This window comes from Stomoxys calcitrans, chromosome 4 (assembly GCF_963082655.1).
Source record: "Stomoxys calcitrans chromosome 4, idStoCalc2.1, whole genome shotgun sequence".
Lineage (NCBI taxonomy): Eukaryota > Metazoa > Arthropoda > Insecta > Diptera > Muscidae > Stomoxys > Stomoxys calcitrans.
This window is the reverse complement of record NC_081555.1, coordinates 50,007,360-50,023,963: the sequence shown is the minus strand read 5'-3', so window position 1 is coordinate 50,023,963 and position 16,604 is coordinate 50,007,360. Positions and strand designations below refer to the sequence as shown.

At 39.7% G+C, this 16,604-nt stretch overlaps 2 protein-coding genes across 3 annotated transcripts; one reads left to right on the top strand and one right to left on the bottom strand.

The window, feature by feature from the left end:
• Positions 1–437: 437 nt before the first annotated feature.
• On the bottom strand, positions 438–2,823 carry LOC106093240 (NAD-dependent protein deacetylase Sirt6). Its single transcript, XM_013260265.2, has 4 exons — positions 2,577–2,823; positions 1,720–2,121; positions 1,531–1,654; positions 438–880 (listed from the first exon to the last, which is right to left on the bottom strand). The coding sequence occupies exons 1-4, from the start codon at positions 2,768–2,770 to the stop codon at positions 518–520; spliced, it is 1,083 nt and encodes a 360-aa protein (XP_013115719.2). The 5' UTR covers positions 2,771–2,823; the 3' UTR covers positions 438–517.
• A 690-nt stretch (positions 2,824–3,513) lies between these two features.
• LOC106095095 (DDB1- and CUL4-associated factor 6) lies at positions 3,514–16,101 on the top strand. 2 transcript variants are annotated; one of them, XM_013262343.2, is made up of 4 exons: positions 3,514–4,419; positions 10,093–11,430; positions 15,054–15,613; positions 15,673–16,101. In XM_013262343.2, exons 2-4 carry the CDS (start codon positions 10,131–10,133, stop codon positions 15,934–15,936), a joined length of 2,124 nt encoding a protein of 707 aa, XP_013117797.2. In that variant the 5' UTR covers positions 3,514–4,419; positions 10,093–10,130; the 3' UTR covers positions 15,937–16,101. The 2 variants fall into 2 exon arrangements, with proteins under 2 accessions (XP_013117797.2, XP_013117796.2); XM_013262342.2 differs by having other exon boundaries at positions 3,514–4,746.
• Positions 16,102–16,604: the final 503 nt, after the last annotated feature.

Genomic DNA, 16,604 nt, shown 5'->3' with positions numbered 1-16,604 from the left:
TTTTGTGCTTTCAATCAAAAAAACAGGACTATATGGCAGCTGCATACAAATATGGTCAGATCTAGTCCATACTCAGATGTTCTAGACTTTTCTGGTCCCAAACTCTTAAAGCTGGGGATCGTTTCATCCGAACTCGCGAAATGGCAACTCTTCGCTGGTGGGTATTAAAACATATCCCGAATACTTAGCTTGTAGAACATTTGGTAGGTTTTGGCCGGATTTGGTAGGATTTTTCTTAAATTTTGGTAGGAAATAATTTTCTTGAGTGGCAACACTGATTCTGATATACACAACTCCCATATAAAGCGATTGTTATCCATTGTTTTTCTTGCGCCCAAACTGAATCCCAGTTTTACTTCCATTAGTTGGAAACATTTATTGAAGACTTCAAAAGGTCACTCAATAGCATAAATCAAAAGAAAGGTTTAGAAAATGAATATCTTGTATAAAAAAACAATAATCTTATAATAATTTTATTTACTGCTAGTACCTACATTACAATACTTTTTGAGAGTTATTAATTTGATTTCTTTACGCATGGCGCGTCTTTGGTATCTGGAGCATGTTTTCCTTTACTCTCATCAATATCAATTGGTTTGATTTTCTTTTTGCTAATTGTCGGCTCCTTTGCAGTAAAGAAAGTGAATTTACTTTTTCCGGCCTTGCGCTGAGCTGATGCGGCTTTCTGCTTGGCATTATATTGCTTTTCCAATTCTTTTATAGCTTTCGGCTGAATAGTCCATTCTTGGTTGCCTTCTGTGGAGGGTTTCGTTGGGTCCTCTTTAGAATTATAAGCTGGTATCTCCAAACCCAATCGTTTACAAACTTTGCTGAGAATATCGTCGACATATGTGTGTATGATCAAGTCTGCCTTTTTATCCTAATGAAAAACCATATATTAAAATTGTATTCGAAAAGAGTATATCGATAAAAAATTGAATATTGGTGAGCCTACAAATTTCATAACATAACACATAAAGAGTTGTGGAGGTAGCGATCCTCATCAAACTCCTAAAGATAAGTAAGCTCCTTCCGGGCCATAGGACCAATCACCACGGAAACATGATGGCCATTTGTTATATAAAGGTGCGAAACACTCGACTTGTCATATCCGATGCCGCCCTGTCTGTTACTGAGACTCTCCACTCGATACCGCTGATTGTCCGCAACTGCATTTTCACGCGCCCTGTAGCTCGCAGCTAAGCTTCTCGCGATAACTATGAACACAACATATATTGGAGCTCAAAGTTATAGCCTGTGTGGTGTTCATAGTAATCCCGTGTTGGGTGGCAAGCGTGTCCAGCAAATGTATAGGGCTATGATGTCCCACTTTGTCCAACGGGCGATTTGTGTAGACATTGTAAAAGCTAGACATAATGATTTATAGCATCAAAAATGTGCGTAGCCATGAAATGAACGAAACAACTCCCCATCATCCGAAATCTGTTCACTTCAGTCTATTACATACATACATACATTTGTATAATACTGCTAGAATACGTTATCGGTAATATAGCTATGTGTACTTACATGTTTTGTGGGCTGAAGATTGCAAATTACTAATTTTCCGTCGTACTTCTTGTTTTTTAACGGCAAATTTCCACTGGGTATGATTTGCAATGTAGTACCTAAGGTTATATTTAAATCGGCCAAGCTATTCAGAAATTAATTTTTCATGAATTTTGCAAATTAATTAAGTATACCGTCTATTTCGCTTACGTGGAATGCATAAAAGCCATGTCCAAATCTCTTTCTGGTAAATCATGTTCCCAATCCAAAATATTATCCAATAATACACCTCCTCGACATTGGCGAGGGCAAGGACCTCCACAGGGCTTCTGTCCAACAGTTGGAGTAGCTGTTGAACGCACAAACTGCCTACGACATTTGTTGCATTGCTCAATGAACATATTACCGTGTAATTCGGAAAGGTAGGAGCGTGGCAAACTAGACTTCAAATGTAACCCATCAATATTTTGCGAAATTACGTAGTGGACATAGCCTTTTTCAACGAGACATCGCAGAGCCATGTGTGTGATGGTGGGTACAGCTTCATCAAATGATATGTTTAGTTTCGGCTTCTCACCCTTTTCCTCTAGAGTCCAAACGCCATTTGGCCCTCTGAAATATTACGGAGGAGGTTATAATTCAGTACATTACATTGATAGGCGAAAGTGTAAATTAAAGAAAGCACGATCAACTATTATTGTGAATCTTGATAAACTTTTAATCCTATGCATATAGTAATTATAATCTAGCATTTACATATGTTAACAATTTTTGGCTTGAGGAAAAAGGGCATTTGACCAAAGTACATCATATATTGGTATGTTCTGAATGATTGTAATGAGCCCAACGGAGTTTCGTTGACTAATAAACAATCATTGTGCAAGGGCACTTAGTTTTCATAGACTCCTGAAAGACATTGCCGATCCTTTTATAATGAGCAATCAAGAAATAGATTTTGTAAGAATGTATGCAGTGTGGATAAAGGACAAAAAAACCTCATATGTTCATCAAGTTCAATCGAAAGTGCGCCATGTAACTACTTCGGATGACATCGAAGTAGTAGTTACCTGAAATCTGGAATTCCCGCTGTTGTGGAAATGCCTGCTCCTGTGTGAACTACTACATGTTTGGACATTTCCAAGAGCTCAACCAATTTAGTGACTTTTGATTCAATTTCTTCATTAGTGTCAAATTTCTCTGCTATACCTAAAACACCTTTATTTTCGTACGGTGATAATCCATCGGCATAATTGCAGCTCATATTATTTTATTTAAACTTTTATTCTTCTTCTTGGTAATAACAAATTATAAAAATGTTATGTGTTATCATTCCATGCTGCATACATTTGTTAAACGAACTCAGCGCCGAGCATTATTTCTTTGTCGCCGACATTAGCAATGACATAATTACCGTAAACAGCCGAGTACAATTTTTTCTTGCGAAGTGCACTATCTATCAACGAGTTTTTGTTGTGTGTGTGTATTATATTGTAGTTAAGAACCATAACGCACAGAGTGCAGCAATTGCTACACCAACAAAGCAAAGACTTCCAACAACTAAGACCCAAGATAAATTCATTTACAAGTAGAGTACGGCAAACAGCTGAGTACATTTTTTCCGCTCAGGGTACACTGGCTGTGTTTTATTTTATTAATATATAGTGCAGTGCAATGAAATTTGTATCAAAATGGCATCTATCCAGGACAACGAAATTCTGGATAAAATACCAGTGTAGGCTTAAGCCCAGTACTGACTTCATTTGCAGTGAGAATTCCTATTAAATTATTGCGAAATCCGGCGGACTCTATTCACTCTCTATTCAAGAACACAAACAAAAGTCAAACAACAGCACACAACATAGACAAAATCATTGAAAGCGGGTTGGTGGCGCCTATTTAATAAGCATTTAACTACATTGGCAATTAATCGCAGAGAAATTTGTATTGGGGACATGTCGCTACTATTTTCCTTTTTTTTACAATGCGTTTTGACAGTTGTTGTCCATTTTTATGCCTAATGGCATAATGTCGCTACTATTTTGATTATTTTTTTTACAATGCGTTTTGACAGTTGTTGGACTTGTCCATTTTTATGCCTAATGGCATATATTGGCACTACAAAAACGAAACTAAAGACAAGGGTTCCGCTTATAAATCGTATCGAAAGGCAAAGAATAAGCCTTTAGAAAAGAAGACTGCAAAAGAAAACGTCAATACCGCAATTATGTAACATATAATGAACATCGTTTAGTTAAATATGTCGACAAAAAAAAATCGTTTGACCTATCGGTTATGTTATTCTCTAATTCCTCGTCAAGGCGGGTTTAAAAAGGTGATCTCACGCGAACAACTGTTAAGAGCCGGTTTGACGGAATTAAGATGTCAAATTTTTGTTTGCATTCTTGCATATTCTCTGCTAATGTACACACACGAACACAAATTCCTTTATGTGTGTTGGCAAAACGTCGTTCAGCTTGATGGTGGATTGCACCTTATGATTTGTGGTTGTTGCACAAATGAGACCACCTTTAATTGTTTCGCCATACGTTGCGCCTAGAAGCCATTATTTCGGGAGAGGAAAGGTTCATCTTTAGTACTCAATACTTTGATAAATAGCTACTGATGAAAACAACTTTATTGACAAATTTGCACCAACATTCTTGCAATTTCTAAGCAAAAAAAATATCTGAATCCGAAAAAATGTGGTCAAATTTTTGAGTATGGGAACAGACTTATAACAACGTACTACATCGCTGCTGACACTACCTTATTCAGCATATCCTGGCGTATAAACTTCAAAAGTTGAAAAAACATCTGTTTCTATTTTGAGACCAGCTGATTTTGTTTTGATGGGAATAATTGAATTCCTTAGCTCACAATCAGGCGGGGGTGACGGAGGTGCATATTACGGTAGATAGAAGAAATAGAAGTACTGCTATATACACATTGAAAAGAATCTACGGTGCATAATCTCCGACGTGTGGTGAAACAATAAAATATAGTTTGCCATTTGGCAAACAATTATTAATTTTAACATCTAATCTTAAGTAAACAATAAAAATTAAAAAGATACAAAGCAAAGAAGGCGTTTGATAACGTTTTCGTTGAGTTAAATGTTAGAAGCTAAAATATCAGTGTTACCAAATAGTGTCTAGTATAATGTTTGTAGTATATTGCTGCTAAAAGTTCTCTGCCGACGACTCTCAAATTATAACAAAAGTGAACTAATATAAAAGGGTATGTGTTCGTTTGGTCTTAAGATATTCTCTTAACAATGCAGAAACACAAAAATCAAATCATGTTTGGTTATTAATTTTATGCCCCAAAAACACAACATTTATTTAGCACAACTATTATTAAAAAAAGGCCCATAAAGAAAAAAGAAACAAAGAAACCCCATACAACATGTCTTTTGTTAGGTGTGTAGGTATGTTGTATATTCACTTATATACATACATATGTATATGTTTGTATGCGCTAAGTTTATATGATCATGAAATACAGTGTGTGTTGGCCAATGTTTGTGATGTACTTCCAAATTATTGTTTCCTGACAATAGACGTTGACGATCTTGCATTCTTTATTAGTATATTAGTCTAGATTGTGTTAGGCATCCATAGGCAATATATCGATCGTTTATACCACCATTTCTCTGCATCCTTCGGATGTTTATAGACAGCGTTTCATATTTTTCAAAAAAATAGATATTTATTGATTTTCTCTAATTGTTTTTTTTTTGCTCTACTGTTTGATATACTCTTATATGGTTTTTTCTTGCCTGCGGTCCCTAGTGTTGTATGGTCTGGTCGCATTTCCCCCCGTTGTCTTGGCTTGAGTGACGGTGACATATGTATGTTATGTACTCATACGTTTGCAAATGGCTTGTCTTTTACGATGTGGGAGCCTGGCCAACATTTTTTCATTCATCCATGTGCCTGTTTGAGGTTTTCTTCGCCATTTCTTTTAAATTAAGGCCTTGCGTTGCACATTTACGTTCATCAAAACACATTCAATCACGCGAAAACCCCCAAACCCAATGACATCTTCACTATTGAGCTTTAATGCATGCAGTGGATCATGTCATAAACAACAGCTATATTAGATGTTATCGATATGTAATTCCTTGAGTATTTTCAATGGTAGTGTACTGTCTTGTCTAAAGCTGTTTGTGTATCAATGAAAAAATTTTTTTTCATAATGGAAGCCAGTAACCAAATTGTTAATGCAAATCAAACTAAAAGAACCAACTTGGAGTCTAGAGGTGTGCACGTGAGTCGTAAGTTGTCATGTCATGCGTGAGTCACGTGATTCGTGAGTGAGATTCAAATCCAATCATGTGATCGTGCGTGACCGTGAATGGTTGCACCTCCGATTGCATTGAAATTTATGATGTAGATTTGTGATCCCAGGAACTCGAAGAATCTGAAGTCCGTTTTTGGTGTCAAAGGCCCGTGGACCCACTAGAGGCTAAAAGCGCCCACATAATAGGAAGTGCTGCAACTTAAGCAAAATGAATATCAAGCGAAAGGTATCAACGAGTAAATTACAAAACTGCCAAAAACAAAATTACAAAACTGCCAAAAACAAAAATCAAAAATTCTAAAAATTGGAGGGACTCAAAGTGTCTTCAGGAATTAATAAAAAAAATTAAAAATTTGTTTTTTTTATGGGACTTTAATGGAAATGTGGGCGATTTTTTTGAAACTATTTCACCTTATTTTAGTAGTCTACTTGTCAAACGGTCCGTCCCGGGTCCAGTATTTAGAATTTTTTTGCACATTTCTCAACTACTCGTTAATACCTTTCCTATTAAATTATTGCGAAATCCGAAATTTCCTTTGACATGCATATTGCCTAGAGGGTCCATGGGCTTTTGCCCCAAAAACGGACTTCAGATTCGTGTTCCTGGGGTCAACCCACATCTACATAATAAATTTCAGCGCAATCGGAGGTGCAATCTAAAAGCACAATTTTGCCCGTGATTGAATTTAAATTCTTCGCAAGAGCATGCAACAACATTGTTTGCATGCTCTCACATCACACGGCATTTTAACTTTCGAATTCAGACACACTGTTACTATTGAAGAAGTATAAAATTAATATAAGTATGCATATTCCCATACTATATATATATAGTATATTCGTAAGTTCAAATGCTGTAAGATTTAAGATGCATAAAAAAAATCTCCGCTTTATGGAAATTTTTTTTCCAACCGTGACGTGAAGGCGTGAGACGACATAAAAAAGTCGTGCGTGAGTAGAGACGACATAAAAAAGTTTCGCGTGAGTACCATTTTTCCCTCGTGAGCGCGAGCGGGGAATCACTCACGCGCACATCTCCAATGGAAACTCATTACCCGATCGAGTAAAAGCTTTTTACTTTTTTTGGCTGAGATTGGATAAGAGAAAAAATCCCAACGTCTCTATGGAAGTTTAATGAAAAAGGCAGAAACATTTTTGTTTGCTAGTCGTAACATCTCTTATGCTAATTTTTAATCATTTTTCATTTTCGCAAATAAGATTTGTCAATAAAATTTTCAAATTTTCAGTTGGCAATTTTGAATAGATTGAAAGTTTTTTCGCTAACATATTTTCGCGGAAAGAGGTTGATATTTCCATGTTTTGAAATATACCAAATAATCGGGTGTCTACTGGGTTTCACTTTCGCTTTTACTTTGAGGTTCTTCAATGTGACCCCAGCTAACACCACATACATAGATGATGTAAAATTAGTACATTGAATGCAGATTGATAGGGTTTTCCTAAAACCGATTTTCAAAGTTTTTGAAAAATCAACTTTTGTTAATGAACCCGTATCAAGTTTTAGCAATTTTTAAATAAAAGCATTTTTAACAGGTTACTTCTTATAAAAGTAGTCACTTTTAAGGACAACAGCCGCGCTTATGAAAATAGAAAGATTTACTGAATGTCTACGGCGGTGTCGGGGTACTTCTCATTGCCCCGAGAGAGACACTGAATACCGTTCTCGACCTTAAGCCTTTGCACCTGTTGTTGTTGATGGCCAGTGGCTATTGAAAGGCGCCAATACGTCGCCTTATTACATCGACATCATAGGCACTTAGTATTAACTGAGAATCTACACTCGATATCGCTGAATGTCCGCGAATGCAGTTGCAACTACTACATATGGAGCATTACCCCGCTACCTGTGGACACGACCCGTAGCTCCCAGCTAGGTTTCTGGTTCTAACGAAGAATATCACACAAATTAGAGCTCAAAGTTTATAGTTATCCCGTGTCGGGCCTTTGCACCTGTTCGTTGTTAGTGTGCAATGTAGATCCTTACCTTACAACTGTCCTCAGCCTGTCAAGGGAAAGTCGTAAAAACCGATCTGTCTTGTTGTTGTTGTACACTGTTGGCGGCAGCCCTTGCCGGGTCAATCCGGTATGTACAACCGACTGCCTTGGGATTGCCGATCTGTCTTCTTTCATCAGCAGCCAAGATGCATGAAGGACTACTCCTTTCGATCTTCCCGTTGGACAATTTCCATTCGCCGAGCATCAGCATGCATTTCGAAGGCTGCATAGGACTACAACTGCTTAACATTCCATGACCGTACACAAAAGTAGAAACAACGTTCTCAAGTCCCTTGTCGTCAGCACTTGGTGTGCTGACAAAGGAACCTTGGACTAACCACCTAATGCTTCTGGATAATGTGGCTAGACAAATTGCTGCGACCACTGATGAGCGGCTAAGGAAGCTTTCTATTTTGTCATGTGGCGGCTACGGACCCAGTGTTTTTAATTGAAGATATCTGTATCTGTTCACAATTGGCAGACTAATTTGCATTCATTTTTCCCAATCCCACCGTTTGTAATTTTTAACTGCCCAGCCAGACCCACTTAATACCATGGCAGCATCTTCCCTCCTTAACAAATTCAAAGGAATGGTGTTGGTTTCATCGTAACTCTCTGATGAGGACGATTCTATCAAAACACTTAAGAAACCGATCATAACTCTTTTCTTGGTGCCTGGAAGGATACAATGTTTCAAATTTTAAGATTTTTCAAATAATTCCGCAAATTTTGCACTAACCTTCTAATGTAGAGCAACCGACGGGGGGTAAAATTACAACTTTATTTGGCGAGTTTTCAGTACCTGAACACTAGCTGCTGCCATGAATCTTCAATAAAAGTAAATAAAAATTAAACAAATTTTATAATTACCAATAAACAATATTTTTATTTTTCATTTACCTCTGCTTTTTGTATTTTCATGTAACGGCTGCTTTTCATAAAACAGCTGACCTTTACAAAACATCTGTTCAAAGTTGCAAATTTCTGCGGGCAAAACAAAGTCCCAGTAGAAATTTGCAGATTCTCTATTTTCGAACTGTCAAAATTTGCTCTCTCGCGCTCTCTTCTGCTGGCAAATAAAGTACACGAAAGGGTTCCAGTAAAAATTTGTGCAAATTTGCACAAATTTTTAAGTTCCCGAACACAGCTAAAGTGTGGTGGGCACAAACCGGCCGACAAGCTGTTTATGAATGGATAGTTAAACGCCGCAGCCCGGCTTTCGCGGCTACCCAGGGATGGGAAATACAAATTTTGAAATGGTGCTAATGAAGGTAGCTTTTGACCGAAGTAGTACTTTTCAGTTTTGCATTAAGATTTCAAGAGTTAGGTTAGTGGATACTTCTCTCATATCAATGTTAAGGGACCTTCTCTATTTATTGCCAATTCCATATGGCTTGCCGGGGAACGGCACCATTCAGTAGAAAATTTAACACGGCTGATTAACTTAGGTGGTAACCATACAAATATCGTCAGCGTTAGAAGGGAGAATCACTACTGGAAATTTTGTCTGATGCTCTTGACGGGATTTGAATCCAGGCGTTTAGCCTCAGAGGCAGGCTTTCGAAACAATTGCTGTGTTTCAGTCCTATCCAGTGTAAGTCAAATGTTGTGGACAAAATACATGACATATTCCATAGACAAAGGAAAGGTCATGGCGAAACAATCAAAGGAGGTCTCATTTGTACAACAACCTGAAATCATATGGTGCAATCTGCCATCTTGTCATCAAGCTGATCGTACTTTTTCCAACGCACGCAAAGAAATTTGTGTGCGTGTGTGTATACGTGTGCGTACATGAGCAGAGAATGTGCAAGAAAGAAGATAACAACAAAGAGAATGCAGACAAAAAATCTGTCATCCCAATACCTGGTCAGCTGTTAACAGCTGTTCGCGTGAGACCACCTTTGTAAATCCGACTTGAGGAAAGTTATAGACCTCAAATGTTAACAAAATACTTCATTGTTATGAGTCTATAGATTTCCTTTGTCTATGCATATTTGAAAAAGACAAAAAAGACAGAAATTTTACCAAATTTTGGAAAGAATTAAAAATATATATATATATTTTCGTGGTAGAATCAAACGAATGAATAAAAACAAAGTTTTGGGAAACATGCTTCAATATTTTAACTCTTCGAATTTCTTTTCACTTCTTCCCTGTTCTTTGAATCGTGCTTGTGCATTCCATAGTGCTATTATATTATGTCAACTCTAACGTCTTACTTCGCACGTTAATTAAGATTTTGTATGTTTTTCTTATTTGCAGTTTTAAATCAACGGAGTCTTGCCATCGTTTCGTAGGAAATGTCGCGCGACACGCTTTCGAGGAACAGCGTGTTTCGCAGCATCCTACAGCGAGATCATCACAATCCACATGTTGTTCGAAGAAACCTAATTGCTAGTGCGAAGGATTCGCTGGATTATGTGCAGCGATTGGGTCTTATGTGTCGATTGGCTATTCATTCGGGTTGCGTGAATACCGTACATTGGAATAGTACGGGTGAATATTTAATAACCGGCTCTGATGATCAATTTATAGCGGTCACAAACCCCAACAATCAGGAAGTACTACTCAAATATAAGACAGCACATAGGGCGAATATTTTCAGTGCACGTTTCATGCCTCAGTCCAATGACCAGGCAATTGTATCATGTTCTGGAGATGGTATCGTTTTGCACACTGAACTATTAGCACCCTACATTAAGAGGGTACGTAGCAGCAACAAGAGCGGCGAGTCTTCACCAACTGTATTCGAAAGGATATCTGACAACGACACCAATGTTGGCTTTTTCAATTGCCACAAAAGTGGCACTACCTATGAGGTAATGACAGTTCCTACAGAGCCTCGATCTTTTATGAGTTGTGGCGAAGATGGCACCGTACGGCTTTTCGATCTCAGGAAAGTTTCTAGCTGCCATAAGACTTGCTGCAAAGACAATATATTGATCTTTAGTCCATCGGCTGTTAACGCCATGGACTTGGCACCCATCAGCTGTAATTATGTAGCAGTGGGAAGTTCAGATGCCATTGTACGTATATACGATCGACGCTATTTGTCTGTGATTGATTTTAGTGATAGTTCTATACCAACAACCGAACGTCATACCCGTCCAGTTAAAGCTTACCCCATACCACAATCAACAAATCGCCAATATCGCATCACTTGTATCCGGTATAGTCCCGAAGAGTCTGAGCTTTTGGTTAGCTACTCATCAGAGTATTTGTATCTGTTCGATTTGCGAAATGATGGAGTCGATATTTGTGATTTGTCCAAAAAGGGACGATCTTTTCATCGCGACACAACACCACCGCCACCAATGACAGCGGAACAGGTGACAAGACGTTTACGATTAAGAGGTGATTGGTCTGATACAGGACCTGATGCCAGGCCTGAACGTGACACTACAGGACGTAGTGAAGTTGGCCAAGTAAGACCCCAATTGCAGGCTAACATTATGAACCGAATGACAGAGGTGATATCGCGTATGTTGAATGATCCACGCACACGCATGGGTTTGACGAATCAAATGCAGGAGACCTTAAGGGAAACTGCTCAGGAAGGCAATGAGAGTTTGATTATGGAAACAAGAGATGTTGCAGAAGGTAAGCATTAGACGATGGGGATATACATTACTATTTATTTGCTAAGCGAAAGTTTATCTTAGTATCATTAATAACTGCCATCAGTTTTTATAAGGCTTCGTAGAGGCTCGCCAAACTCTTATGCCTCTCGATTGGAAGATACAAAAGCTAGTGCCAATGTTCCTTCCATTTGGCGTAGTTCCTGCCTGTATATAGCTCATATGTATATAAATAAATGTGTGTTTCATTCGATCTACACTCAACAGCTTTGTTGTTGTTGTAACCACAGTTTCATGTAGATGTGGGGATTCTTGTCAAGCTCCTGTAGTTGAGCAAGCACGTTCCGGTCCAAATAACCGATAGCCACGGGAACAGAGTTGCCATTTGTTATTTAAAGGCGTCAATAATTCGCCTTGTTATATCGAGTATCACAGGCACTCAGTTTTTGTGCAAAAGCCGGTGCCACCCGACCTCTCACTGAGACTCTTCAATCCATACCGCTAATTGTCCTCGACTGCCGTTGCAGCTATTCCGTATGGAGCATTCCACCTTCCGCAAACTGTGGACACGCCTGGTAGATCGCAGCTAAGATTCTCGTGACAGCAAAGAACACCACACATATTGGACCTCAAAGTTCCAGCTTGTGTGGAGCAGATAGCTTTCCCGTGCCGGGCTTAACAAATGTAGAAATCATGTCTAGCAATCTGGATATGTGGGCTTTATTTTGTTAATATCGGTTCAGATTTAGATGATCGTTTCCATAGGATGATCGATTATGAGCTATCGGACAAATAGACATACAATTCGGAAAATTTATGTAATCCGGTCCTTTGAAGGAAATCGTCGAAATAAGTCGATTCACTGCTACAGCAACAACAACAACAGGGTGTGTTCCATCCTTCCTCTGATTGATTCTGTTGAGTATCCAGATCCAGGAAATCTGCGGCTAAGATGGGGTGCGTCGAGTGCGTCTGTCTGGGCAGTTAAACAGGTGACGTGTATCGTGCGGTCCCTGGTTACAATCGGGACATACATCTTGCACATCGACATCAATCCTTGCTTTGTAGAAGTTGAGGAGGCTGCATCTGCCGGAACGTAATTGAGTCAGAACTACTCTGGTTTGCCGGGGGAGGTCAATTTCTTCAGATGCAATGGGAGGCGGTCGTTTTCCAAGGACTACATTCACCCGGTAGCCATTTACCGCATCTGCTACCGTGTCTGCATGAATGTTGTCTAGACCTGCTTGATATGCCGCTTGATCTAGAGGTTCTCTCTTGTAGCGCTGAACCTCATGCTCTAGATCATGTAGATCTTAAGGCTTCTGAGCGGTGCATATCTATGCACAAGATGATGATTTGCATGGTCTCTGGGAGGATAGGTAGAGGTTAAACAGTGCCAGTTCCCCACCATGGGGAACTCTCTGTTTCACTCTACGGTGCTTCGACTTCTTATCCCTAAATTCCACAAATGACTGGCGATCACACAGATAATTCGCGACCCAGCATTTCAGGCCTGGCTGGGGGGGGGGGGGGTGGGATGGAGGATAGGTAGAGGTTGAACAGTGCCGGAGATATCACCCCACCTTGGGGAACTCCCTGTTTCACTCTACGGTGCTTCGACTTCTTATCCCTAAATTCCACAAATGACTGGCGACCACACAGATAATTCGCGAACCAGCGTTTCAAGCCTATCTGGAGGGACTTGTTGGCGATATCCCTAAATAATTTGGCATGACTGACCGTGTCGAATGCCTTCGATAGGTCCAGTGCCACGAGGACCGTCCTATCACATGGCCTGGGTTGATTGAAGCCACGGCAAATGTGTGTGGTGATGGCATGCAAAGCTGTTGTTGTACTGTGCAGTCTCCGAAATCCATGTTGATGCTCGGCGAATGGAAATTCTCCTACGAGGCTCGGGGGGAGTAATGCCTCAAGCGTCTTTGCCACTGGTGAGAGAAGGGAGATCGGTCTGTACGACTCCCCCAAACTCAGGTCCTTTTCAGGCTTTAGTAGCGGGATCACTCTGCCCATTTTCTAGACATCGGGAACTATAAGAGTGTTCAAGAACAGGTTGAGGGGAGTGGTAAGGTACTCAACTCCAGGTGAATCCAGATTTTTCAACATCAATGAAGTGATTCCGTCAGGGCCTAACGCCTTAGATGAATTGACGCCACGGATGACATTCGTAACTTCTCCCACGGTAAATTGTGATGGCTGTTCACCGGCTCGGAGACCACGAATACGGCGAATGGCTCTCCTCCTTGCCCTGCCACTTTTGGCATGCACAATAAATTGACGGTTGACCAACCTGGCGCATCTCTTCGAATCAGTCACGGTTATTTCGCCAAAAGTGACTGAGGTCCTGTCATCCCGTCTACCTGGGGTTCGAGAGTGACTTAACAGTAGACCACAGTTTGCCTACACCGGTGCCTAAGTTACTTTGCTCCAAGTGTTCCAGCCACAAATTCCGCTTATGTTCGTTGACTATCCTGTTTATTTCCAGATTCAGCTCGCTGATTCTAGGGGTTAGCGGGGTCCATACCACGAATCCCATTATGCTCGTCTGCGAGTACCACTGCTTGCGCCGGGAAATTGGGCCGCACTTGGGGTATTCGACCGGCTGGTATAAAGCGAGCGGCTGCTGCGTTAATGATGTCTCCGAATTTTCTCTCGGCTACTAGCACATCCGTGGGAGGTGGCAGTTCACTGAAGCGGCGATTATTATACTCTCCGAAGCCAGCCCAATCGGTCTTCTTATGATTGATAAACATCCGGCGCTCAGAGATAATGAAGTCGGGCGGTCGGTCGATGGTGAGAATTATGGGGAGGTGGTCTGATCCCAAAGAGATGACGGCTTGCTCTGAGTCAGTTAAAAGTGTTGCAAGTTACACGAGAGAAGTGAATTTCCGAACATCGTATTTTCTGATGAAAAATATTTACCAATTGTAATTGTAAGCAATTCGTAAACCCCCAAAATGATCATGTTTCACGTTCGTGAATTTAAGCCTACGAACAGCAATTATAGTCGATCTCAAGTGATAGTGTGACCGTCGATGGCCGCTCTCTAATTGTTTTCATCGAGCCTGGCGACAAAGTAAAGGCGACTTTTTATCAAGAAAACATTTTTGAAGTTGCTTTGGAGTCGTGGGTACGCAAAAAATTCGGTAGTAGACCATGGACGTACAAACAAAACGCGGCACCTTCACATAAATCTTTTTCCAAACTCAAGTTCGTCTACACAGTGGCTGTTCAATTCGCCTGATGCTAATTCGATGAATTGGTAACACTTCGTGTCAGCAATTCTGTATATTGAGCAATAGTATGGCACATATTTGTTTTTCCCTAGATCGGTTAAGTTCTTAGATAGAAGCTTATGGGTTTTGTAATATACCACAAATAGGTGATGAGGATGAGGTTTTAGAAAGCTTACTTTTCGCCTTGTTCACCCTGAATTTGTTGAAATAGAGAAAATAGAGCTCCTGCCACCTGAATATCATCTACACACCTATAGCTGGGATCGCCACCCTATGGCGGTTGATATCTAAAATTTCTCTAAAATTTATCTAAATTTCTTATTACTTTCATTTATAAAGAAAATGTAATTATTAGTCCACTATCCACTATAAAATTTTCTTATTCTTATAGAATCTAGGCCGTCCACTTCATCGGCATGGCGAAGAGCTGCAGCAAGCACCTTAGCTGCAAATCAATCTTCAGCTATAGAAGCCCAGCCCCAAGAAAGTCTCAGAACCCGTAGTGGTGAAATTAATGATGTTGAAATGTCCGGCAATTCCAATCAAACTCCCGCCACTCAGAGCCCTGCAAGCAGAGATACAGATTTTCAAGATGATTCGGCTTCGCTCAATCAAGAGTTGGCTGATTTGGAAATGGAAACAAAAGAGGTAATATTCGACTATCTGAGAATGAAGTATATTGGACATCGTAATGCTCGGACCATGATAAAAGAGGCTACATTTTGGGGCAATAATTATGTGATGTCTGGTTCGGATTGTGGCCACATTTTTACCTGGGATCGGCATACCGGCAAATTGGTAATGTTGATGCAGGCCGATCAGCACGTGGTTAATTGTCTGCAACCTCATCCGGTGTTGCCATATTTGGCCTCATCGGGCATAGATTATGATGTCAAAATCTGGGCACCCGTACTAGGTAAAAAAAGTTACAACGAAGACGAAGCCGAAGATGTAAGTTTCAAGTTTATTTTTAATAAAATTATTTAATAATATTTTTTTCGAAACTTCAGCTAATGAAACGCAATGCAATAATGTTGGAACAAACCAAAGACACAATTACCGTGCCAGCAGCCTTTATGATACGTATGTTGGCTTGCATACATTCGCTGCGAAATCGCGAACGCAATGCAGGTAGCAACGATGCGCCGGCCCCTTCGGCTGCTGCTAATCCAAATGAAAGTGCACAACACGATGCCGGTGATAGCAATAACAATTCGACTTCTAGTAATAACAATAGCAGTAATCAACCTGATCCTGATAGTGAAATTAACTAATAGCAAGTAGACGATTTCTCAATATTTGAGAAAAAGAAAAAAAAAAATGATCATGTTATTAGTGATGCTTCTTTTCTTTTGAAATTAACAAATACTTATTTATGAAATTTATTCTTTGAGATTTTTTTTTTTCAATTATGAAAATATATATAAAAAAACATTACATTTCAAATCTATTATTTCGGTAAAGTTTAGTTATGTTGTTGGCAAGCGACTTGAGAACCTTGTTCCTAGTCCCGACCAAATATTTCAGTCCATTCGAATAAGGATTGCGCCTTGTAGGGCAAAATCGGAAGATCAGTTGTTGAAAGTCATAACAAAACAACTCATGTAAAATTTCAGCCAAATCGGATGAGAATTGCGCCCTCCAGCGGCTCAAGGAGTTAAGATTCAAGATCGGTTTATATGACAGCTATACCAGGTTATGAACCGATTTGAATCATACTTAGCATAGTTGTTGGAAGATATACCAAAACACCGCATGCACGAGAATTGCGCCCTCTAGAGGGTCAAGAAGTCAAGACCCAAGATCGGTTTATATGGGAGATATATCAAAACATGGACTGATTTAGCTAGATCGACCTAAAATGTCATGACGATCAAAAATATATAGATTTTATGGGGTTTTAGACGCATACTTCGAGGTGTTACAAACAGAATGACGAAAT